General features: G+C 36.0%; 1 protein-coding gene across 11 annotated transcripts in view; it reads left to right on the top strand.

Moving 5' to 3' along the window:
- Window positions 1-4,505: 4,505 nt before the first annotated feature.
- Window positions 4,506-25,620, top strand: part of TENT2 (terminal nucleotidyltransferase 2) — a gene marked incomplete at its 5' end in the record, with an annotated part of 52,190 nt that continues 31,075 nt past the window's right edge. For 4 of the 11 annotated variants that reach the window (XM_079702187.1, XM_079702192.1, XM_079702196.1 and 1 more), the window contains 5 exons: window positions 4,506-4,642; window positions 4,855-4,944; window positions 8,179-8,416; window positions 23,856-23,970; window positions 24,062-24,153. In XM_079702187.1, coding sequence (XP_079558313.1) covers window positions 4,506-4,642; window positions 4,855-4,944; window positions 8,179-8,416; window positions 23,856-23,970; window positions 24,062-24,153 — 672 coding nt within the window. Of the gene's footprint in view, window positions 4,643-4,854; window positions 4,945-8,178; window positions 8,417-23,855; window positions 24,001-24,061; window positions 24,154-25,620 lie in introns of all 11 variants that reach the window. The other 7 variants (XM_079702193.1, XM_079702191.1, XM_079702189.1 and 4 more) reach the window with 4 other exon arrangements.

Raw genomic sequence — 25,620 nt, 5'->3', positions numbered from 1 at the left:
TTGATGAAGGAATTATGTAACCTTGAGTGTTCTCTAATTCCTTGGAGGAGAGGTCAAGTTTAGGACAGAAATTCCAGGTTGTAAGTTATAGGACCAAATGCTATATCACTAGGAATTACTTTGTGAACTACTCCTTTACTACCTTGTCTCATATATAATTATTTACAAATAAACCTGTGTAACTTCCAAATGGGCAACCTTAGTCAAGAAGTAATCCTTAGGATTCTCTCCTTAAGGCAACAACCAATGCAACAGTTTTAAAGCAGTTCAAAATTTACCTAGATTATTCTTTTTTATAGTCAAGCACAGATTGAGAAATTGATAATTTTCAAACTAAGAAAAATAGGATACCACCAATATCTGGATTTTATTTATCATAAAATTTCTTACACCTGCTACCATGGTTAATGTGGAGTAATTTTTTTTTATGGATCATTGTCTACTTGGTGAAGAAGGCTTTCATTCAATATATAAAGAAAAAGATTTAAAATTTTGTAGAGGTCCCCTTAAATCTGGTATGGTAATAGTTTTGCTGGATTTTATTCACAGAAACTCTATTCTGTTTAAAAAAATGATCCCTTATATTGTTTTATTATAATAGGTTATTATTTTGGTGTCATTTTTTCTTCATCAAAATTAGTGTTGGAATGTATTAAGAGAAATATTAGAAAGAGGAATTGAAATTCATGGGCTTTTGGTTTACTTCCTTATCTCTAGATGGTCATGCAGAATATTTCTGTTGGAGAGCATTGAATGTCATTGATTACATTCCCTAGGAATGATGCTCCCCACTTTGAAGGCTGGCCTGGTTAAGAGCCAGACTTGAGGGCCAAAAATTCATCCTGCGGAGAACCCGACAGATAACTTTGTTTTGGAGGCGCTGGAAAACCTTTGATGCTTATCTGGGAATTAGGGATAGACTGATTTAGATAACTGCCCTAAAGTACACTTCTGAGTATGGAATCATTCTCAGCTTTTAAGCCGTGGATAATTTGGTCGTTTGAGGAGTACTTCTGGGCTACAAGACATCTTTTGACTTATTCTTAAGTTTGAATCTGACCATGTAATGCAATAGAAATTAGGTGAGGTCTGGGCTATTATGTTATTTTGGGTCTCAAGCCTGAAGAAAAACACAAGCATATTATTTATAGGTATAAACAAAATGTCTAGAATTTTAACTATGAACTGATTTAAATAATCTGAGTATAGAGTGTTTTAATTCTAGTTTTTCTGAATACAAATTCCTTCTCTTGTTTGATCAGATCTATAGTATCTGTGTTACAACAAAATTAAATATCAAGCAAAATTCATTATAATGAATTGTATTTAATGTCATTTTCTCATGAATTCTATGAAATAGTAATTGTTTTATGGGGAGTTGAGTCAGAATAGCAGAGTCAAGGAAGCCAAGAAGGAGTGTAAGCCCAGGCAAAGGGAGAAGAAGGCATTAGTTGACAGCCTTAGATCTGGCATTCTACAATCATTGAATGTACTTTTAATAAAGAATTTTCCGGAATCCTGCTTGGTTCAAGATACTTCCTCTGATCAGTGAACATCAGAGAGTACAGTTTAGCAGATTTGATAGGATTGATTTTTTGTTTTAATCAATTTCCTATAACAGGAGATAAAGGCCTGCTGAAGAAAGCTGACAAACTCTTGTTTTCTGGAGGTAACACCTTGTCTCTGGTCCAAATTAGAGTCAGGCACTTGGGATGGGATCTGATGGTGGCCCAAGACTATTGTCCGTAATCTGTTATGAACCTTGGACTGGTGAATCTCACTCTCTGGCCAGTCTAGGAAATTTTAATCTTACAGAACTGAAAAGGAATAAAGTTTCTGTGAGTGACTTATTTGTTTCTTCCCAGATCTTTCTCTTTTCTCTCTTGTTGTCTCCTATTCTAATTTTTCCAGCCGTCTCGTCTTAGTCCCAGAGGCAATTACCATTTCTTTTAGCAGCTTATATGTTGTTTTCCTCTGTTGTTCTAAAAAAAAAAAAAAACGCAGAAATTTTTATAAAACTTGTTTTTTGGATTGACATCTACTGAAAATGAGGATTTACCACTTTTATGTACCCTCTCTCATCATAAATTGTGAGATTTATGTGTGTGTATAAACAAGTAAATATATGTAGCATATAGTATATGTAACCTGTAAATAAATACAGTGTAGTAAATATATAATAAATATATTACAATTTCTGTTTAAATCAGTATGTTCAATGTTCATGTTATTGTAAGAACCAAGTAGGTGACTGATTATATTTCCTTTTTTATATGACTTTTTGAGTGTGTTTTGTCTGTAGTTTAGTAATTTATTTTTAACTTGCTGCATTTCTGTTCCTATAATTTCTGCTCTGTTAGCTGAACTCCTCTCTGTGGTCAAATATATAAGGTAATCTACCAGTTAATCTTTTTCCTCCTTGGATATCTTCTTGAAGACCTCTATGTATTCTAACTTAAGCTGTTTAGCTTCCCTTCACCATCATCCTGGGGAATCTGTCTCTGCCCTGTGTCAGATCCCCCTTTTCCTAGATCCCAGATTTTCTTTTCTTTTTTTTTTTTTTTTGATACCTTACATGTCTAAAAATGTTTTTATTTTCCTTTTGCACTGATAGTATAGCTGGGTATAAAATTATAGCTTGAAAGCATTTCTTTCAGATCCTTGAAGGCATTCACTTCCTTGTTTTGTTTCCACTGTTGCTACTGAGAGGGCCAAAGCCATTTTGATTACCATCCCTTGGTGTGTGTGTTTTTTTTTAATTGAAGTGTAGTTGATTTACAATGTTGTGTTAGTTTCTGCTGTATAGCAAAGTGATACAGTTATACATTCTTTTTTATATTCTTTTCCATTATGGTTTATCTCAGGATATTGAATATAGTTCCCTGTGCTATATGGTAGGACCTTGTTGTTTATCCATACCATCCCTTTGTTTATAACATTTTCTTTCTCTGTAATATTTATAAGCTTCTTTTACCTGATATTCTGAAATTTCACTGTAATATACCTTTATATGTGTGTGTATGTATATGTGTATATATATATATATATATTCAGTTGTGCTTTATACTCATTGGATCCTTTCAGTCTAAGGCTTGGTGTTTTTCAGTCTTGGACATTTTCTTGTTTTATTTGCTTGGTAATTTCCTTTTCTGTGTTTTCTCTGTTCTTCCTGGAACTTCTGTTGTATTGGATGTTGGACCACATAGTTTGCTTCTCTTACATTTTTTTTCTCTTACTGTCCTGCCTCCTGTCTGCCCTCACCAATTTTTCCTTTTTGTTCATTCCTTAATGTTATTTTCAGCTTTCTGCTGGATATTTCTGCTTTTAATTTTCCAAGAGCCCTTTCTGCTTTTTAAAAAACACATTCTTATTTACATATTCAATGTTTTTTCATTAATTATGGAGGGTTTTTTTCCCCCTCACTTTTCATTTGTTGCAGGTATTGTTTCTGTTTATTCCTAGGCCTTTTTTTTTTTTTTTAACTTTTGATGATCCATGGATGTCTGTTTTCTAACTAGAAATCTAAATTGGAAGCTTATGTGCATGAGTAGGCAGTTCAATAGTAGGCTTCATTGTAGGTTGCGAGTGAGCTTAACTTTTTCTTGGTGAGCGACTGTTCCTATGTTACAGGTTCTTTGGTTACTGTATTATATGGTTTCTTGTTCCATTATTCTATAGATGAGTTTTCTAATTGCCTGAATTGGGAATGCAGGCTGGGGATCCTACTTTTACTTTGTAGACTTCACTTAATACTTGTTTTCAGTTTGTTTTCTTACCCTACTCTTTGTAAGTTTATAGCCTCTTGGGGTCAGTCATTGCAAAGAATAAATATCTAGTCTTCTGCTTGGGGCAGTGAACGATTCTGATTGCTTTGTACCTAGGTTTTCCCTATTTGTGTGGAACAAACTCTCTTTTATTGGAAGTTCTTTTTATAAGTTGTTTAGACTTTGAGGGGAATCTCAGAATTTTATAAATAGTTATTTGGTGATACAAATTCCATCCCTTGTTTGATCAGATCTGTACGATCTAAATCCTGGGAATCAGGTTGTCATATGACAGCTTATACCTTTGAATAAATTAGATTGGGAATAAATGTAAGAAATTGTAGGATTTCATTAAATGTCTCACTTGGGTGGTTTCTTTTTATTATCAGAGTACAGTGGTGTTAACTTGATTCTAAAAGATTTGTTGATATTAGGATAAATTTATTAGGGAAAATTCATCATAAAATTAGAAACGCACAGATTTTACTATCATTTGAATAATGTGGTTAATCTGGATTTAAAATTTATTATTAGTAAGTTTGTTACTTATGGTGTGACTTAAGAGATCTGTTTGAACTTTAAAAAAATAACTTTGCAATGAAATTCTTAACTTGGTAACTAATTGTTTATTAATTAGCAGATGCTAGTTACCAAAGAGTTCAATGTCTTTAAGCTATAATAAATTATCTTTAAAACTATTCTAGGTAGAAGAATACATGTTTACTCTTAGTGAACAAGAGCATGTTCCCAAACTCAATTTTGGGTCGCCCGCCTTTCACTCCAAACCATCAACAACATAATAACTTCTTCACCCTGTCACCAAGTCTTTATTCACACCGGCAGCTTATAGATGCACAGTTCAACTTTCAGAATACAGAGTAAGTATGGTGTTATTTTGGCCCATGTCATTTGTAAGTTTCATTTTCTACTTGACACAAATCCTTTTTATATGAAACATTTGGAGCTAGAGAAAATGTCATCATGTCTTGTTTTCTTTTGATCAGTGAACTGTTTAGTTTTTCTGAAATTAGTTTTTTGTTTTTAAGGAAAAAAATGTATACTACTACTGTTCTTTCTTTGTCTTTGGTAGCTTGTCTAGAGCTGTATCATTACAGCAGTTGACATATGGAAATGTCAGTCCAATACAGACCTCAACTTCCCCATTATTTCGAGGAAGGAAGTAAGTATTTCTTACTTATTTTAAAAGAAAACTTTGCATTTTGGGGAACTGTTTAACACTGTATCTTGTATTAAGTTGAATGGACACTATGCCCTACATTTTGTTTTCTGGGACCTGTGTGATCAGTCCTGTAACAGAATTTTAAAAGTTCAAAGTATTTAAAAAATTTTAGGGATAACTGTCTTCAGATAACTACTTTTTTTTTTTTTTTTTTTTTTTTTTTTTTTGTGGTATGCGGGCCTCTCACTGTTGTGGCCTCTCCCGTTGCGGAGCACAGGCTCCGGATGCGCAGGCTCAGCAGCCATGGCTCACGGGCCCAGCCGCTCCGCGGCATATGGGATCCTCCCAGACCGGGGCACGAACCCGTATCCCCTGCATCGGCAGGCGGACTCTCAACCACTGCGCCACCAGGGAGGCCCCAGATAACTACTTTTAATTGAGATTTTTAACTAAATCAGATGGGTTTCTGTGTCTGTTTGTTAGGGCCGCCATAACAAAGTACAATAGACTTGGTGGCTTAAACAACAGAAATTAATTTTCTCAAAATTCTGGGGGCTAGAAGTCCAAGATCAAGGTGTTGGCAGGTTTGGTTTCCTCTGAGGCCTCCCTCTTTAGCTTATAGATGGCTGCCTTCTTTCTCTGTCCTCAAATGGTCATCCCTCTGTCTGTGTTTTCTGTGTCCTAATCTATTCTTCTGAGGACACTAGTTATATTGGATTAGGGCTCACTCTAATGACCCCATTTTAACTCAGTTACTTCTTTAAAGGGCTTGTGTCCAAATACAGTCACTTTTTTTTTTTTTTTTCGGTACGCGGGCCTCTCACTGTTGTGGCCTCTCCCGTTGCGGAGCACAGGCTCTGGATGTGCAGGCTCAGCGGCCATGGCTCATGGGCCCAGCCGCTCCACGGCATGTGGGATCTTCCCGGACCGGGGCATGAACCCGTGTCCCCTGCATCGGCAGGTGGACTCTCAACCACTGCGCCACCAGGGAAGCCCTACAGTCACATTTTGAAGTACTAGGGGTTAAGACTTAAACATATGAATTTTGAGAGGACATAGTTCAGCCTATAACACCTTCTTTCTAGTAAAGTTTACTATTTATCTTACACAGGTAAGGTTCCACGATAAATATTATAGTGAAAATTTCTACATGACATAAAGCTTTCTTTAGAGAAGTTAGGAATCAATTCATTTTAACCAATTTGATTAAAAGAAATTGATGTATCTTGGGGTAATTATGATAGAACTTTAGGGGTGATTATTAAAATAATATTTGGCAATATTTGCAAGATATTGCTATTTATAGTCTGTATAAACATTCCGTAACTTTTATGTCCAACTAGAAATAACACTAGCTAAAAATTATTGATCACTCAGTATGTGTAGTAGGCATTGTTCTAAGGACTTTGCAAATAATGGTTTGACTAAGTTTCACAACACTTTATGAGGTAAGTACTGTTATGCCTCATCTTTTGAGGAGAAAGCTGAAGCACACAGAAGTAATGATTTGGTTATTCAGGTAGGAGTAGCATAGCTGGGATTTGAAACCAGGTGGTTTGGCTTTACATCCCATACTTAGAAGCACTGTGAATTGTTCTTCAAAGTTGTCATTGTGGAAAACTATATAATGATGCTTAAATTATTGACGTTATTCAAACTTTCATTTTTTAGAAATTGCCTTGATAGCCCATTTGTGAATCATGAATGAAAATAAATTCCACTAGTTCATAATTATACATATGTATTTTTAAAACTAAAATTGACATTCTCAGTAGAAGGTATTCAGCATATAAAGCTCTAAATTTTATGTTTTAAAAATGTTAAAGGGGCTTCTCTTGTGGCTCAGTGGTTAAGAATTCACCTGCCAATGCAGGGGACACGGGTTCGAGCCCTGGTCGGGGAAGATCCCACATGCTTCGGAGCAACTAAACCTGTGCACCACAACTACTGAGCCTGCGCTCTAGAGCCCGTGAGCCACAACTACTGAGCCCATGTGCCACAACTACTGAAGCCCACGCGCCTAGAGCCCGTGCTGTGCGACAAGAGAAGCCACCACAGTGAGAAGCCTGCGCACCACAATGAAGACCCCGCTCGCCACAACTAGAGAAAGCCCGCACGCAGCAACAAAGACCCAACACAGCCAAAAATAAATGAATAAATAAATTTTTAAAAAATAATAAAAAAAAATTAAGTATACACTTATGTTTTTAGCATCTTTACCTGTGGGTAGGAGTACCAGTTATTTTGTGGGTCTGTCAAGGAGAGAGTAATTGACATAATCCCAAGAGTATTAAAATAAAAACTTTCAGGTGGCTATGACTCATAAAATTTTAGAGTTAAAAAGGAATTGGATAATTTCCTATGGTGTAAACAACTTAAGAAAGTAAATACCTTTCTTTTCCCACAAATAATTACTTTTAAATTATTTTTCCCTTTTTGTTTTGAGTATTTTTAAGCCTCCAGAAAAATTTGAATAGTACAATGAACACCTGTATGTGGTTTTCCTAGATTCATCGGTTCTGCGAGATTTGTTTTATTCTGCCTTTTTCCTTCCCTACTGCTACTCTTTTCTGAGTGATATGAAAGAAGGTTGTTGACATCGTTGCACTTTACCCCGCAACACATAAGTGCATTCCTCCTAAGAACAAGGATATTCTCTTGTATAACCAAAACTATATTGATCATGCCCAAGAAATTTAACATTAATACAATACTGTTATCTGAAATGCAGTTCATTTTCAGATTTCTTTAGTTGTCCAATGTCTTTATATAAAGCTTTTTAAAAAACTGTCTCTTAATTTGGTCTTTCCTACTGATAAACCAGAACATAGGTGGTCTCAAAGAGCCCTTTTTTATATATAGCACTCAGTTAATCTTATCCTCCTTATGTTAGAGTTTGGATCTTTTATTGTTAGTGATTCTATAAATAGAAATTCTTCTGCCAAGTTTTTGCTGCTGATCTGAAGTATTGTGGTAGTTCAAATGCAGGAGACCAACTCTAATGTATATATGTGTTTTTTTTTTTTAATATGCATCATTATTACACATTTTTTCTAAAGTGTTCTCTAAGGCATCTCTTATGCTGAAAATGAATATTTTAAGATTCATTTAGAGCTAATAATGTGGCCTCGCTGAAAAAGTCAGTATTGTCATCTATTTATATATTTTTAGTGTTTTCTATTTGTAATCAGAAAATTATATCTTTAATCACTAAGGTATATTGTTTGTTTTCAGGAGACTAAGCGATGAAAAGAATCTTCCTCTTGATGGTAAACGACAACGTTTCCATTCACCTCACCAAGAGCCAACTATAGTTAACCACATAGTGCCTTTATCAGGTGAAAGAAGATACTCAATGCCGCCATTGTTTCATACACACTATGTACCAGATATAGTCAGAGGTGTTCCACCTTTTCGAGAAATACCATTTTTAGAACCTAGAGAAATCACACTGCCTGAGGCCAAAGATAAGGTAATTTTAATGTAGATTTTAGTTTTATCTTTTGGGAAGTTAATATAGTGTATTGAAAGTATCAGAAATATCTAATGTCTTGGATTAAGTAGAACATGCCCTTTTTTGCACTATTTAAAGTACTATTCAGAGTTTTTTGTCTAAATTTGATTCTTTGATTTTTGTGTGCTATTCTATGGAAATGCAGCTTTCATATCAGGATATCAGATTTTCTGTGATTCATAAAAATCTGGGATTAGAGCCTAAAACGTTTGATTTCTTAGTTTAGAGAATTCTGTTGTTACCTATTCTTATTACAGAAAAACAAGCTTTCATATGGATATTGTAGTAAAGTATTAAAAAGCATCTTTTGGGATATTTGTCTTTATCATGAGGTTTTTAATGTCAAAAATAGAGGACCCAGGAGACAGTGAGAAAGTAATACTTCCAAAGGGATATGATCAGGAAAGATTTATCAAAAACATTATTTATTAAAAAAATTTCAAATAAATGAAATGAAGCTCTTAAAATAATAATTCTTGGGAAATGACATTATCAGCATTGGGGAACAATGAGTTATTCAATACCAGTATTAGAAGCCTATCTCTTCTCTCTCCCCATATTTAGTGAAACCTAAAAAAAAACTCTGGGTAATTTAGAAGAGTTTATAATGTAAATATCTGCATTCTCTTGAATTGTCTATGGCTTATATTTGTTGTTTTTGCATTTTCAAAGCTGCTCTGCTCTGGAGAAATACGACATTTGTAGGCTAAGGAGAAGGAGCCTGAAAAGAGTGTAGTGACTTTGTTTTGGGTTCCTAGCAACCAGCATAGGTCTGAAACATAGTAAGTGTACAGAAAATGTTAGGTCAGAAAGGAACACTTGCTTCATTCCTTAGTTGTGCTGCTTTTTATTCTCCTATCATTCCTTTTTTTCTTTAATTGAGATGTAATTGTATCATAAAATGCATTTTTTTTTTTTTTTTTTTTTTTTGGCTGCGTTGGGTCTTCGTTGCTGCACATGGGCTTTCTCTAGTTGGGTGAGCGGGGGCTACTCTTCATTGTGGTGCATGGGCTTCTCATTGCGGTGGCTTCTCGTTGCGGAGCACAGGCTCTAGGTGCAGGGGCTTCAGTAGTTGTGGCACATGGGCTTAGTTGCTCCGTGGCATGTGGGATCTTCCTGGACCAGGGCTTGAACCCATGTCCCCTGCATTGGCAGGAGGATTCTTAACCACTGTGCCACCAGGGAAGTAAGTCCCCGTAAAATTCACTCTTAAAGTGCATGATTCGGTGGTTTTTATTATATTCACAAGGTTGTGCAACTATTACCACTGTCTAATAATTCCTGTACGTTTTATCACCCGCAAAAGACACCTTGTACCCAGTAGCAGTTCCTTTCTCATCTCTGCCCCTCTCCCCCAGCCTCTGGCAACCACTAATCGATTTTTTATCAGTATGGATTTGTCTGTTTTGAACATTTCATATAAATAGAGTCATACAATATGTGGTCTTGATTCTTTCACTTAGCATGTTTTCAAGATTCATCCATGTCGTAGCATTTCTCAGTTCTTTATTCCTTTTTATAGCTGAGTAATATTCCATTGTATAGATAAACCATATTTTATTTGTGCATTCCTCAGTTGATGGATTTTGGGGCTGTTTCCACTTTTTGACTATTCTTCTGTATCTGTGTACAAGTTTTTGTGTGGACATGTTTTCATTTCTCTTGGGTCTATACCTAGGGGTGAAATTGCAGTTATGCAGTAGCTCTATGTATAACTTTTTGAGGAATTACCAACGTATTTTCTAAAGTGACTGCACTATTTTACATTTCTACCAGCAGTGTGTGAGTGTTCTAGTTTCTTCACATCTTTGCCAACACTTGTTATTGTTTGTCTTCTTGATTATAACCAGGTGGGTTATAACCTAGTGGGTGCGAAATCGTATCTCATTGTGATTTTGGTTTGCATTTCCCTAATGACTAGTGATGTTGATCATCTTTTTATTTGTGTTGGAATGTGTATCTTCTTTGGAGAATTGTCTGTTCAGATCCTTTGTCCATTTTTAAATTGTTTTTGTTGTTGTTCTTGTTGAGTTGTAAGAGTTGTTTATATGTTATGAATACTAGACTTTTATCAGATAGATGATTTGCAAATATATTCTTCCATTCTGTGGTGTGTCTTTTTACTTTCTTGATGGTCTCCTTTGAAGCGCAAAAGCTTTTTTCATTTTGATGAAGTCCAATTTGTTTTTCTTTGGTTAATTGAGCTTCTGGTGGCATATCTAAGAAACCATTGCCTAATCCAGGGTCACAAAAATTAATGCCTCCATGTTATTCTAAGAGTTTTATAGTGTTCTTAGATTTAGGTCTTTGATCCATTTTGAGTTAATCTTTATATATGATGTGAAGTAGGGGATCTAACTTAATTTTTTGCTCTTGGTCCAGTTGCCAGCACTGTTTAAGAAAAAGGCCGTCATACTTTTCTTACTGTGAAGTAGGAAAAGCATTTAGGCAATACCAGTGGGAGGAAGGAAAAAGCAGAGTGGCTAACTTGGGATGTTTTGGTACTCCCCCACCCCCGACTCTTTGTCCTTTCTTTGCTTTCTCATTTTAAAGAAACTCACATAATACTATATTGTGAAAGCCTGTGGTATAAATCACATGAGACCAATTCTTTGAATGACGATATAACAACCTTTTACTACATGTGGGTTTTTGATATATACATGCAGGTAGGCCCATTTTTTATGGAATATATTATGCATGAGTATTGAAGCTCTCTATTTTTGCATGTATTTATTTGTATGTTTGTAATAGTTAATTCTTAGAACTAACTAAATAACTACTAGTTCTGCATGTGGATCAGTGATATATTGAGTCTCAGTAAATGTAATAACATGATTCACATTAGTCAGTATAAATCATCTAGTAAAGTATGGTTCCATATCAGTAACTTTTTCTTTGCTTAGTAGCATAGAAAAAGATTGTCCTAAATCTTATGTTTTTGGCATAAGCACTTATCTCAAGGGATAAAGATAATATTCTGTTGTTAAACCAATTTCTTTGAGTGCTACTCTGTACTTGCCTAGTTGTGGGAGAAAGAAGGCAAGTAGTTCTGTGTCCATTCTTTAAGTGAACACTTTTTAAGAAAACTAACATTTATTGATGTCTCTTCTAGGTATTCTACATATGCTATGTTACTTAGTCTTTTCAACAACCGCATGACATGGATATTATCCTAATTTTACTGAGGCTCAGAAAACTAAATAACTTGCTCAAGGTCACAGCTAGTAAGTGACAGAAACAAGATTTGACCCTCATCTCTAATAATATAAACAGGAGGAACTTAAGATGCTTAAAATCAAGAGTAGGGAGATGACATTCTTAGAACTGACTATAATAGCTGGTAATCTGTGGCAGTAATAGCTAATGTTTACTGAGTGTCTTTCTTTGCCAGCAGTGTGCTCAGTAGTTTGTATGGTTTACCTCTGTTTATCTCTGCTGGATTGTAAAATGAGTGGGAGGTTCAGTGAGAAATAAAAGTGGAGCAGTAGTTTGAGGCTTTGAATGCACAGTAGAATGCCGTTGAAGGTTTTTGAGTAGAGGACTAGCCCAATTAGATTTTCATTTCTGGGAAGATAGTTCTTAGAGTATAGTGGAGTTTGGTTTGGAATAAGGAGGGCCTGGAAGTTGGATGATTACCTTAAAGGCTATTAATTATCAAATTCTTTCAGATGAGAGGTGCTGAAGCTTTCAGTTATGGTGGATGATGGTGGAAAAGATGTGAGAGACCATGCATAAGGAAAATTGATAGATGTGTGGAATGATCGAATATAGGGGGAGAGGGAGAGAGAGAGAGATATCAATAACTTTAATGATTTGATTCTGGACTGTTAACAGAGATAAGGAACTCAGATTTTGGGTGTATAAGCTGATTGAGGAAGTAGTCAAGAGTTATTTGGAACTATGGGGAAATCCGCTGTAACGTTTGTGCTCTTGAAAGACCTCATGTTCTGCGGATTGCACACTAAGAATATAGGGCTATGGGAAAATAGGGCTGGAGGACACTACTCAAAACCTAAACAGTTTTGTAACCAGAACGCTATCAAGAATAATAATCGATATCTTAGGAAATGACTTGGACAGACCAGATAGGTGGCTTAGCATGGTTGGATGCTGCTGCATGGGATATTAAAAATATACAATACAGAGTTGAGATACGCTGGCTTGTGGAGGGCACTGAGGCAAGGCAGTTAAAAGTGGCACTCTGAGACAGTGAGTCTGCTGTTAAGATAGACTCAGAAGGAAATACACCAGCAGAGAGCTGTGTGAGTCTGGGCGTATGCTTATCAAGTGGGAACCCTGGATATGGATGGTTATTTTTAGTTGTCTTAGATCTATAAGGACTCCTGCCTGTGAGCAGCCAAGCTGAGGGCTTTTTTTTTTTTTTTTTCTTGTAAGGTTATAATTCCACAATTTCAGCTCCACATACAAATCAACCCAATTAATACATTAAATTGATACTGTTCCCTTATTTACCAGTCGTCTGTAAGCTAATCAGTATTGTAGAAAAACATGTTGCAGCTGAACTGGCCATATATATTTCAGAAGCAAGGCTGGGGCCAGAGATATGAATCCTGAAGTCACCTGAAATAGAAGTGACAATTGAAACTCCTGAAGTAGATTAGATTCTGTATTTTTTTAGTATCCAGCAAATATTTGTGAGTGCCAGCTATATGCTACAATGTTGTGCTACAACATTTTGGTAAACGTACCTGGTCTCTTTAACATGTACATACGGTATAGTGAGAGGGAGAGCCATTAAAAAATAGTCATGCAAATCGCAGTTTTATTTATATATTTATAAGTGGTATAAAGGAAAATTGCAGAGTGGTAAGAGAATTTATTTGAAGTTTCAGTGATGGTCTAGAGGAGGTAATGTTTGAGCTGAGATCTGAAGGGTGAGTAAGAGTTAACTAGTGAAAGAGTAGTGGGGGTGGAGAGAATGCTTTAGAGAGAGAGAACAGCATATTTGAGGGTCCTAAAAATTGTAGAAGGGAGCATGGAGTATGCAAAGAACTGAAAGGAGGCCAAGGTGGCTAGAGTTTGATTGGTTTAGGGGTTTTTTAAGTAGGAAAGAGATGAGTTAAAATTATTCTGACTTCATTTTAAGCAGTTGAACAAGTATGGATGTAGGGAATTTATGGTTGGGTGCTAGGTGAAAGGTAATGGTGCCTTGAATTAGGAAGTGCTGGTAGTTAAGATGAAGAAAAACTGGATTTAAGCTGTGTTGGGGGAAGTGAAATTGATAGGATTTGATGATGGATTAGAGATTAGGTCATCTAAGCATCTGCATCCTGGGATGTTTAGCCACATTCCTGGCTTCAACTCACTAGATGCCACTTATCGCTGGTTATGACAACTAAAAATATCTATAGACATTGCCAGATGTCCCGTGGGGGGCAGAATTGCCTCTAGTTGAGAACCGCTGGTTTAGATAGAGAAGAAAATATTGAAGATTACTCCCAAATTTCTGGTTTCTATAACTGGATGCATGGTGGTACCATTCACTGAGACAGAACAAAATGCAAGAGGAGCAACTTTTAGGAGTATGTGTATTTAATAGGAATTGAAGGGTGAGCAGGGATGTCATGAGTTCTGTTGTCTTAAATGTGCATTTGAAACATCAAATTAGATATTTAGAGTTGATAGTTTAATGCATATAGATCTGGAATTTAGAGGAAGGGTATTGACCAGAAGCGTACATTTGATGATCATTGGCATGTAGATGATAATTGAAGCCAAGAGGATGGGTATGATTGTCTAGGGGGAGTGGTGAGCCTGGATCCAAGACTGATTGAAATAGGTTGAGGAAAGGGTAGGAAAACAGATACGGAAACTAAGCTTATTTACAACTGTTTTGGGAAGTTTGGCTGTGAAGAGGAGGAGCCAAAGATGGGAAGTTGGAACAAAGGAGTTTTTTTGTTTTGTTTTTGAGGTGGAAGAAACTTTAAGCACATATAAATGTTTATGGGAAAGATTCCTTAGAAGGTGGAAAGGGCATGGGTCCTGCCTATAGGTGGAGTGATTGGCTTTAGGTAAGAGAAAAGCTTTTTGGAACTGGAGGATATAGGAGGAGAGGATAGGTGTAGGTAAAAGGAAGATAGGTAGATTTGTAAATACGGTATGGAGAAGTTAACGGAGTTTCCATAGTTGAGTGGCTTCTTCATGTTTTCTCTCTGAATTACTATGCAAGGTTATCTGTTGAGAGTAGAGAAGATGAAATGGGATGTCTGAGGTTTAAGAATAGTGGAGAAGGTTTGAAACAGTATTTGCTGGGTAGTGTAAAGAGCTCACTTAACATTGGTAATAATGAATTTACTATTAATAATAATAAATCAGTCAGCTGCTTTATTAAGTTCCAGGGAAATATTTTGTTAGTAGAAGTTTTAATTAGTTTGAGAATTAAACCTAAAAGATTAAATTTTTGAAAATGAGTACGTTCTGAGTTTAAATTTTTCCTCCATTTTAAAGTCTTTTCTCTGTTTTTCAAGTTGCTATATTAGCAAACAGAACTCTTCTCAGTAAAAAAATCTGAGGTACTTTTCTGGATTTTAACTTTTATTTCACTCTAGCTTTTAGGTGAAGATACGGTTGCCTGAACAAAAAAGAGGCTGTAGAGGAATCAGAATTATCTGAACTCCTGAATTCCATCTATAATAACTGATTTTTAAAAATTCTGGGTAGTTTGAAGATATTATGTGAATTGAAGTAATTGATTTTGAATTTTGAGTTGAGATGAGGATAGGTTGAGGTTTTCTTGGTACTGAGTATAAAGTAAAAAGATGATTATGAATGAATTGTTCAAGATTTCTCATGTAAAGTTCAGTTTTGGAAAGGAGCAAATTTTATGGAACCTCTTGGCACCCTAGGAGGAACAATTTGGGGACAGTTATCTTGCAGATTTTTCAGAGGCTCTATCTTTAAAATTTTCAATATTCCACCTTATTTAGAAACGGAACAAATGTATATGCCCACATCTCCTATCAGTTTTTTTCCAGCTTTACTGAGATATGAGTAACAAATAAAAATTGTATATATTTAAGGTATACATGATGTTTTGATGTATGTATATGTTGTGAAATGATTACCATAATGAAGATAATTAAGGTGATATTCATCACCTCACATAGTTATTTTTTTTTGTGATGAGAACACTTGAAATCTACTCTCAGCAAATGTCAAGTGTACAATACATTATTATTAACTGAACGTATTCACTGTAATTGTATATTATGACTCCAGAAGTTATTCATCTTATAACTGAAAGTTGTACCCTTTGAGCAGTATTTCCCCATTTTCCTCATCCTACTCCTCAGCCCCTAATAACTGCCATTCCACTCTCTGCTACTGTGAATTTGACTTTTTTAGAGTCCACATGTAAGTGAGGTCATGCAGTATTTGTCTTTCTGTGTCTAGCTCATTTCATTTAGCATAATGTCTTCCAGATTCATCCATGTTGCAAATGGCAGAATTTCCTTCCTTTTTAAGGCCAAATAATATTCCATCGTGTATGTATACACACACACACACACACACACACACACACACGAACACACACACACACATTTTCTTTATCCATTCATCCATCAGTGGACACACTTAGGTTTTCTCCATATCTTGGCTACCGTGAATAATGCTGCAATGAACATGGGAGTGCAGATTCCTTGTTGAGATAGAGACTTTTTTCCTTTGGATATATACCCAGAAGTGGGATAGCTAGAACATATCGTAGTTCTATTTTTAATTTTTTGAGGAATCTCCTTGCTGTTTTCCAATATGGTTGTACTTCCTATGAATACCGTGTAAGGGTTCCCTTTTCTCCACATCCTCGCCAACACTTATCTTTTGACTTTTTGGTAATAGCCATCTTAACAAGCGTGAGGCGATATCTCATTGTGGTTTTTTTTTTTTTTTTTAAATTTATTTATTTTTGGCTGTGTTGGGTCTTCGTTTCTGTGTGAGGGCTTTCTCTAGTTGTGGCAAGCAGGGGCCGCTCTTCATCGCGGTGTGGGCCTCTCACTATCGCGGCCTCTCTTGTTGCGGAGCACAGGCTCCAGACGCGCAGGCTCAGTAGTTGTGGCTCACGGGCCTAGTTGCTCTGCTGTATGTGGGATCTTCCGAGACCAGGGCTCGAACCCATGTCCCCTACATTGGCAGGCAGATTCTCAACCACTGTGCCACCAGGGAAGCCACTCATTGTGGTTTTGATTTGCATTTTCCTGATGCTAAGTAATACTGAACATCTTTTCATGTACCTGTTGGCCATTTGTATGTCTTCTTTGGAAAAATGTCTCTTTAGGTCCTTTGTCCATTTTTTTTTTTTTTTTTTTTTTTTTTTTTTTTTTTTTTTGTGGTATGCGGGCCTCTCACTGCTGTGGCCTCTCCCGCTGCGGAGCACAGGCTCCGGACGCGCAGGCCCAGCGGCCATGGCTCACGGGCCCAGCCGCTCCGCGGCACGTGGGATCCTCCCAGACCAGGGCACGAACCCGTGTCCCCTGCATCGGCAGGCGGACTCTCAACCTCTGCGCCACCAGGGAAGCCCCCTTTGTCCATTTTTAAATTGGGTCATTTGTATTTTTGCTACTGAGTTGTATGAGTTTCTTATATATTTTGGATATTAACCCCTTCTCAGATATATGGTTTGCAAATATTTTCTCCCATTCTTTATGCTGCTTTTTCATTTTGTTGATTTTTTTTTGCCGTACAGAAACTTTTTTATTTGACGTAGCTCCGCTTGTTGATTTTCGCTTTTGTTGCCTATGCTTTTGGTGTCAAATCTGAAAAATCATTGTCAAGACCAAGGTCATGGAGCTTTCCCCTTATGTTTTCTTATATGAGTTTTACAGTTTCAGGTCTTACAATTAAATCTTTAATCCATTTTGAGTTGATTTTTGTGTATGGTGTAAGGTAAGGGCCCATTTTCATTCTTTTGCATGTGTATATCCAGGTTTCCCAACACTATTGAAGACTATGCTTTTTCTATTGTATAGTCTTGACACCTTTTAGTTAACCATATGTGCATGGGTTTTTTCCTGGGCTCTCTATTATGTTCATTGGTCTGTGTGTCCATTTTTATGCAAGTACTATACTGTTTTGATTACTATAACTTTGTAATAGAATTTGAAATCAGAAAGTGTCATGCGTCCAGCTTTGTTCTTCTTGCTTAAGACTGCTGTAGCTATTCTGGGTCATTGGTGGTTCCATGTGAATTTTAGGATTGCTTTTTCTATTTCTGTGTGAAATGCCACTGGAATTTTGATAGGCATTGCATTGAATCTGTAGATAGTTTTGGGTACTATGGACATTTTAACAATTTTGATTCTTCGGATCCATGAATGGGGATATCTTTCCATTTATTTGTAGTCTTTAATTTCTCTCACCAGTGTTTTATAGTTTTCAGTGTACAGATCTTTTACCTCCTTGGTTAAATTTATTCTTGGGGCTCTATCTTTATAATGTATGTGTCTGTCAAAAAAGTTTTAAAGCCACTGAGAAGTAAATTCATGTAGAAAATCTAGACCAGGACTTAGCACAAGAGATCCTCAAATGAAAGCTTGTTTTGTTTGTTTGTTTTTCATCCTCCTTTTATTAGGCAATTCTTTCTTGGCTAAGTTCAGATAATAGTATGTGCCTAAAGGCAGTCAGGGTTCAGGGAAAAAAATCAGTAATTCAAACTGCCTAATCAGTGTACCAGTTGATAAATTAATCAAGAGATTAATTTATCTTGATTACGATAAGCCAATAAGGCTTATCTTAATTGGCTTATTATCTTGTAAGCCAATGAAGGCTCTACATTGTGGCCACACACAAAAAAAAACATAGTAATTTAATGCATTAATAAAGAGTGGGTTGTTTTCAGCATGACATTTTTCCTGATTCTGTTTTATTTAATTTGAAGAGAAAGGGAATTCAGTATCAAGAATGAATTTAAACTTTTATTTCATAACTAGCTTTATTTTACTCAGTAATTGGTACTAGCTTTTTCTACAGTTACATGTGTAACAAAGATTGTGGCAATGAGAGAGCCTGAGAAATTGCTAGTTTTTGTTGAAGTGTTCGTGAACTAATGACCTATTTTCTGTACCATATTTAATTTTATTTCTCCTGTCTTGAAAGCTCATTGCTAATTTGTGTTTGTTGTTTGTAGATAGCACTTATATTTAGCCCAAACCCTGTTACCAATTTTCATGTATTATAGTAAGTTATCAGGTCTTGATACTCCCAGCTGAAAGGTTTTTTCACTTTCTTTTACATGGGGACCCAGCTAAAAGGGACAAATGGAGAATCTGCTGAGAATACCATGCAAAAGTTATACCTTAAGCTTTCTTTACTGACACATTTTAAAACTTTTCTGAATCTAAATCCATCTAAATCCATACTTAACTTGTCTTTAATGGCTTGTGTTGATCTCAGACAATGATAGCTTTATTGGTAATTTGGTTTAAGCCTGAGTTTGAGGACAGGTTATAATATTTTTTAGTAAAAAGGAACATTGATATTTGGACCAAATATTAATTTTAATATTTTAAACTATTATGTAAATCTTATTTTTTATACAATTTTGAGAAGATATAATTTTTACATACAGTGAGAAATAGGTATCTTCTACAATTAATTTTAAATTAAAGTAATAGATCTTGGCAGGCACCCTAAACTGGTAGTATTGTAGAGATTTAAACAACTTTAAGAATAATGTATTTACAGATACTCTGTTGCAATAGTTTTTTTTCTTTTAAACTAATGATTAGGAAAATTTTACTTTCGAATGAAACAAAAACAAAGTCTTGAAATGCTGTTATGCATAGTCAGCTTATTACACATATGATCTAAATATTTGATGCTTGATATTTAGCCAAGGAGATTTCATATCATACATTCCTCTATTTTTCCAGAATTATAAGACCACTGAGCCATCTTCTGAAATATTTCTCTAAATTTAAGCAAGAGAAGTCTTGTTTCAGCATATATGTGCATTTCTTATTGAGTTTTTGTCTTATTTGGACTCTATATGTCTGGTGTAGGATAATCAATAAGGTGGCTAGACAGGGAGGAAAATTCATTTGTATAACAATCTACTAGGTCTCCATTATAGTAGTACTTGAGAGAGAATAAATGTTCTACGAATGTAAAATGTAGAAAAAAGAAGAGGAGCAAATACATGGAATTTCATATTTTCTACCTAGTCATAAATTTTTTCATATGTGTTTCTACATGAACATGATCATTCAGATGAAAAAATTTTTTAAATATAATAACATTTCATTTGGGCATTGTTGTAAAGAAATTTCTTGCTTTTTTTTTTGGCCACACTCTGCGGCTTGCAGTATCTTAGTTCCCGGACCAGGGATTGAACCTGGGCAACCGCAGTGAAAGCACCAAGTCTTAATCACTGCACTGCCAGGGAATTCCCAAGAAATTTATTTCTTTTTGTTATTCAACAAATGTTGAGTACCTACTCTGACTTGTAGCAGTTTTGATCTGCCTAACGGATTCTCTAGATCATGGGCTTGGCAAACTTTTTCTGTAAAGGGCCAGTTAGTAAATATTTTAGATATGTGAGCTACATGGGCCCCCTGTCACATTTTCTTTTCTTTCTTTTTTAAACAATGCTTTAAAAATGTACGGATCATTTTTAGTTTGCTGGCCCTGCAGAACAGGCCAGAGGCAGTATTTGGCCTACAGGGCCAAATACTAAGTGGATTAATACTAATTAATACTGATACCCTGCTCTGGGTGGATAAAACTTAATTATTCAAGCGCCATTTAAAATTTTATATTAACCACTTTAACTGGAAGCCTTTTTCAAGTCTTTTTGTAAAGATGGATGCCTTTTAAAAACTTTTTAAAAATAAAGCTTTTTATTATGGAAAGTATCAAATATATACAGAAATAGAATATAGTATTATAAATCCTCATAACACCAAGCTTTAACAATTACTGATATTTGACCAATCTTATTTTGTCTATACCTCCCTCCCTTCTTATTAGTTTGAAGCAGATTCCAGGTATCATCATTTCATTCATAAATATTTCAGTATTCTGTTTTGTTATTTTTTTTGTCTGTCATTTTCCTAGGGCTATACTGTTTTGATTACTGTAGCTGTATGGTTAAGCCTAGAAGTTAGGTATGGTAAATCCTTCAACTTTTTTCTTCTATCTCTCCATTTATTTAGGTGTTTAATTTCTCTCATCAATATTTATAATTTTCAGTGTACAGGTTTTGTATATCTTTTTGTTTAATATATTTCCAAGTATTTCATATTTTTAACTGCTTTTGATAATGAAAAAAATGTAAATTCCCAATTATTTTTTGCTGGTATGTATACTTTATAGTCAGTTATCTTTTTAGGAAATTAAAACGAGAGAAAAAGCCTTGGTTCTACATATTATATTAAAATGTTCACTAGTTTTGTGGGCATATCTTTCTGGTATGCTTCGTTATCTGTAGGAATATTACTCTTCTCGTTTTTCTTTTTTTTTTTTTTTTTGCGGTACGCGGGCCTCTCACCGCTGTGGCCTCTCCCGTTGCGGAGCACAGGCTCCGGACGCGCAGGCCCAGCGGCCATGGCTCACGGGCCCAGCCGCTTCGTGGCACGCGGGATCCTCCCAGACCGGGGCACGAACCCGCGTCCCCTGCATCGGCAGGCAGACTTCCAGCCACTGCGCCACCAGGGAAGCCCCTTCTTATTTTTCTTATAAAAACTTTGTATGTGAATTGACTAGAATCCTTTTTAGACATTATTTTTTCAAATATTTTTTTTCTGTCCTCCCATTCTCACCTCTCTTTTTGAGATTCCAGTTCTTTTCTGTTATTTGTGTTTAAGTGAAGTGACTTTTCCTATACTACTTTTAGATGAGGAGAGTTGGATAAGCTAGCTTTGCTAGGTTTGTGGCTGTAGGGATCCTCTTCTGTTGCTATGTAGTATTCAAAAATATACTTTCTGAGACCTTTTCTCTTCTCCTTCCCTGCTTTTATCTAGATTGGGTTTTTCATTTTCTACAATATTAACGTTTTTGGTTAGATAATCTTTGCTGTGGGGAATTGTCCTGTGCATTGTAGGATGTTTAGTGGCATCCTGGCCTCTACCTGCTGGTTGCCAGTGACCACCCTGTCGTACCCATTCCCCAAATATGATAACCAGAACTGTTTCCAGACATTGTCAGACGTCCTCTGGAAGTCAGAATCATTCTAGTTTTAGACTTTCTTTCCTTTACACCTAATGGCTCTGTACTCGTTAGTTTAGATTTCTCTTACTGGCAATTTCTCCTTGGTGTGTTGCTGTGTTTTAGAAGGGAGTTTCACTTAGTTTTGAGATTTCTGATCTTTGTGTGGTCCTCTTGCATTTACTTGTGAGTTGTAGCCTGTGAAGCTCCCTCCCAGTTTTCGTTGCTATTCCACATCAAGTTGGACCTGCCAATTTAAGGAAGGGGGTGGGAAGTAGTACCTCTAGGCAGTTTGATTTCTGGATGTTCTGGCTTTGGGGCTGTCCCAGATCCCTTTTGTCGTCTTTCTGTTATGTTCTGATACCATGTGGGTCTTGTTGCTATTGGTGTTGGGTCCTAACTGCCAGTATTCTAGGGTTCATGAGTAATTTATAGTCAATTGTGCTGTATTCGTTGGCCATTTTTATTTTGTTCTGGTTTGGTTTGATCTGTTTGTTTTATTTTTCTAGTTGCTTTTTCTTTTTGGCGGGGGTGATGGTTACTCAGGGATATTAAATAATTATGTCTCTTTCACTGCCAAGTTGCCCAGACTGCTTCTGCCTTCTTAAAATGAGTATTCTAAACATGATAAAAGAAACTGTTTTAAATGATGGGTGAGACTTGTGCCTGGTCATGGACTTGGGGAATGGCCTAGAGAGGGAGAGGTTGAAAATGCAAAAGACAGACCAAAAAACTGATGGAATATTTGTGCCCTAGAGGCTACCAGAAGGGATGGATACAGAAGTATTGATAGAGGGATTAACTTTGAACCGAGGAAGAGGACAGTTTGACAGGAGAGGTAAGGAGATGAGATTTCATACAGATAGTAGTTTGCAAGTTTGTAGTTAGGAAGCTGAGGAATGTCACATTTGGTATCCTCAATTTTCTTAGTAAACTTTAATGTGAAGTTATCTGCTAAAGAAAGTGAGATAAGTATAGGGAACTTGAGGAAAGGTGTAAACATTTTGGAATGCTGATGGTGAAAAAAGGAAGCAATATCTAACCAGAGACATGGAAGTAATTGCTGAGAGATGCTAAGGGTCAATCTTAGGTTTGTTCTTAAACTATAAATTTGAAAATACCAATTTTGTGCTTTTTTTTAAAGTTAGCAATTCAGATATAAGAGCAGAGAAGGTAGTTGTTTGTAGTGAACCTAAAATTAGGATTTTGTTAGAGCATGACAAGGGTATAATGTTGTTAAGGCATGATAAAAAAGAGTGGTTCAAGGGATGCATTGTGGGGTATAGACGCGTAGAGAAGGAAATCATGCTATGTCAGGAGCTGCTGGGTTGGGAGAAAAGGAAGGATTCAAGAGAATCCAGGTCTGTGTGGTTCTACATAAGGTATGAGGGGGGTAAGAAAGTGAAAATTGGACAGGAGATTGAAGCCAAGATAGTATATTGGAATTTAAAATTTCAGAGGTGAAGAAGTTCTGTTTTACTGTAAAGACCATGTTATGGCTCTGGGAGTGTAACACTGATAAAAAATATTGGAGTAAAAGAAGTTCAGAAATGCCGGGAGTATGTTATGATACTTAGCCCATTTTAGGTAAGGGTGTCACCTGTGGTGATGGCAAGAGATCAGTTGGAGGGGAAAGTGTGAACCAGATAGGTAGATAAACAGGGAGATCTGTCCATAGATGGCCACAAGAAGGCAGGGTTCAGGGCGGTGTTGTAAGAATGGGGAAGAGGGTGGTTTGCATGAGCATAGACAACCAGGGACTTTTCTTCTAAAGTCTGTTGTATTTGGTATTTGTGATATGAATACCAGGGGTTGGATAAACTTCTTCTTTAAAAGGCCAGATAGTAAATATTTTAGACTTTGCCACTCACATATGGTTTCTGTTGCATATTTTTGTTTGTTTTTATAACCCTTTAAAAATGTAAAAACCATTCTTAGCTCATGTCCCATACAAAAACAGGCAGTAACTGAAGGTTGTAGTTTGGTGACCCATGAATTACACTCATTATGAATTCTCTGTGACTTGTCAGTGATACTTTACTGTGTAAAAGTTGGTAACTATTTCAGTTACTAAGTAATTATTGTTACTTGAATAAAGGTAGTTTTGTATTGGAAAGTGTTAAGGAGATAATATATATTTTAAAAATACTGTCAGTAATTTTATATTTCTCAATACGGTAGTAACTGTTACATTTCTGAACAAAATTTTTACTTTTTTTGTGGTGCATCCAAGTTGAGTCAGCAGATACTGGAGTTATTTGAAGCATGTCAGCAGCAAGTAAGTGATTTAAAGAAGAAAGAACTCTGTCGAACAGAGCTGCAGAGAGAAATTCAGCTGATGTTTCCACGTATGTTTCCTTGTTTTGCATGCCCTTTAAGTACATGCATCCCAATTTTAAATTTTAAATAATGCCATATAATTCTCTTCTGTTTCTCTAGAAAGCAGACTTTTTTTAGTTGGGTCCTCTTTAAATGGATTTGGTACTCGGAGCAGTGATGGTGATTTATGTCTAGTTGTTAAAGAGGAACCAGTAAGTAATGAAACATTTATTCCAAGTGTGTTTCTCATGTTAAGTCATTTAAGAAATTTCATGTAAGAGTCATTGAGGAAAAAAACCTGTTTTGTTTAATTGCTTCTTTGAATTCTCTGTTTATAAGAATTCAAGAAAGCCAGGAAATGCTGCTTCTTTTTTTTTTTTTTTCAGGCATGTACACAATAAATGTAACAGAAATTCTAGCATTAATTTATTTCTAAACTGTTAAAGTGAGGTGGTTGCACTATGTGTTTTTAAAGAGCTCTGCCTCTATTTTGAAATGTTATTAGGTTGGGTATGTTACCAGGATGCAGCAAAGAGGAGGAGCTTGTCTTTATCTTGATATATTTCCTTCCATTTCTATTCTCAGTGATTCTATTTTTAATCTTTATTGTTTTCCCCTTGAAAGTACTATGGGATTTGGAGTATTTTATTTTGGGAATTCAAAAAGAGAGATATTACTGAAATTTAAAGTAAGACTACTGTGATTTAACGTAATTGTCTCTGATATTTTGACTTTGTTTCTTCTCATTTAGCAACCAAATTTTGCTATTTAGTATTATGTTTATTTGAATTCCCTGTTAACTGATACTCTTGTGTATCCTTAATTCCACAATAGTTGTTGTTCATGAAGCTGACCTGAGCAGCCTCTTTAATACTCTCTTCTTTTTTTTTAAAATAAATTTATTTATTTATTTTTGGCTGCATTGGGTCTTTGTTGCCACGAACAGCGGCTACTCTTCATTGCGTTGCGTGGACTTCTCATTGTGGTGGCTTCTCTTGTTGTGGAGCACGGGCTGTAGGCGCGCGGGCTTCAGTAGTTGTGGCACATGGGCTCAGTAGTTGTGGCTTGCAGGCTCTAGAGCGCAGGCTCAGTAGTTGTGGCGCACGGGCTTAGTTGCTCTGTGGCATGTGGGATCTTCCCGGACCAGGGCTCGAACCCGTGTCCCCTGCATTGGCAGGCGGATTCTTAACCACTGAGCCACCAGGGAAGCCCTGAAGTCTCTTCTGAATTACCAAAGATTAAGTTAATTTCAGTGTAATTTTAATATGCCTTATATTCCACGTCTTAAAAAATACAAAAGCCTCTGTTGAATGGTAATATATATTTTTACTATTCCTGTTAGTCCACTAACAAAATTGACCTCTAGTTACTGCAAATCAGAAAGAGATTTATTCCAGGAAAGAAACTCTTGATATTTTTCTAGACTTTGAAATCATATAAAGAAAAACTGAAAAACAAAAGAAAAAAAACCCTCAGAAATAATAAACATAGTGGAGAATACTAGAATTTTAATTAAAACTTTCTCCCATGCAATTAGGTTATACTTAGGTACATCACACTAATCCTCTAGTCTTATTCACATGTCTGAATCATGTTGTTACAACTCATACTGAAACACCATAGATTTGAATCTTATTTTTAAGCAACTCACAATCTAGGTAGGGAAATAAAACATGTTA

The sequence above is a fragment of the Hyperoodon ampullatus genome, assembly GCF_949752795.1.
Source record: "Hyperoodon ampullatus genome assembly, chromosome: 4".
Lineage (NCBI taxonomy): Eukaryota > Metazoa > Chordata > Mammalia > Artiodactyla > Ziphiidae > Hyperoodon > Hyperoodon ampullatus.
Note: the sequence above shows the minus strand (reverse complement) of the source record. Positions and strands in the feature narration are given on the sequence as shown.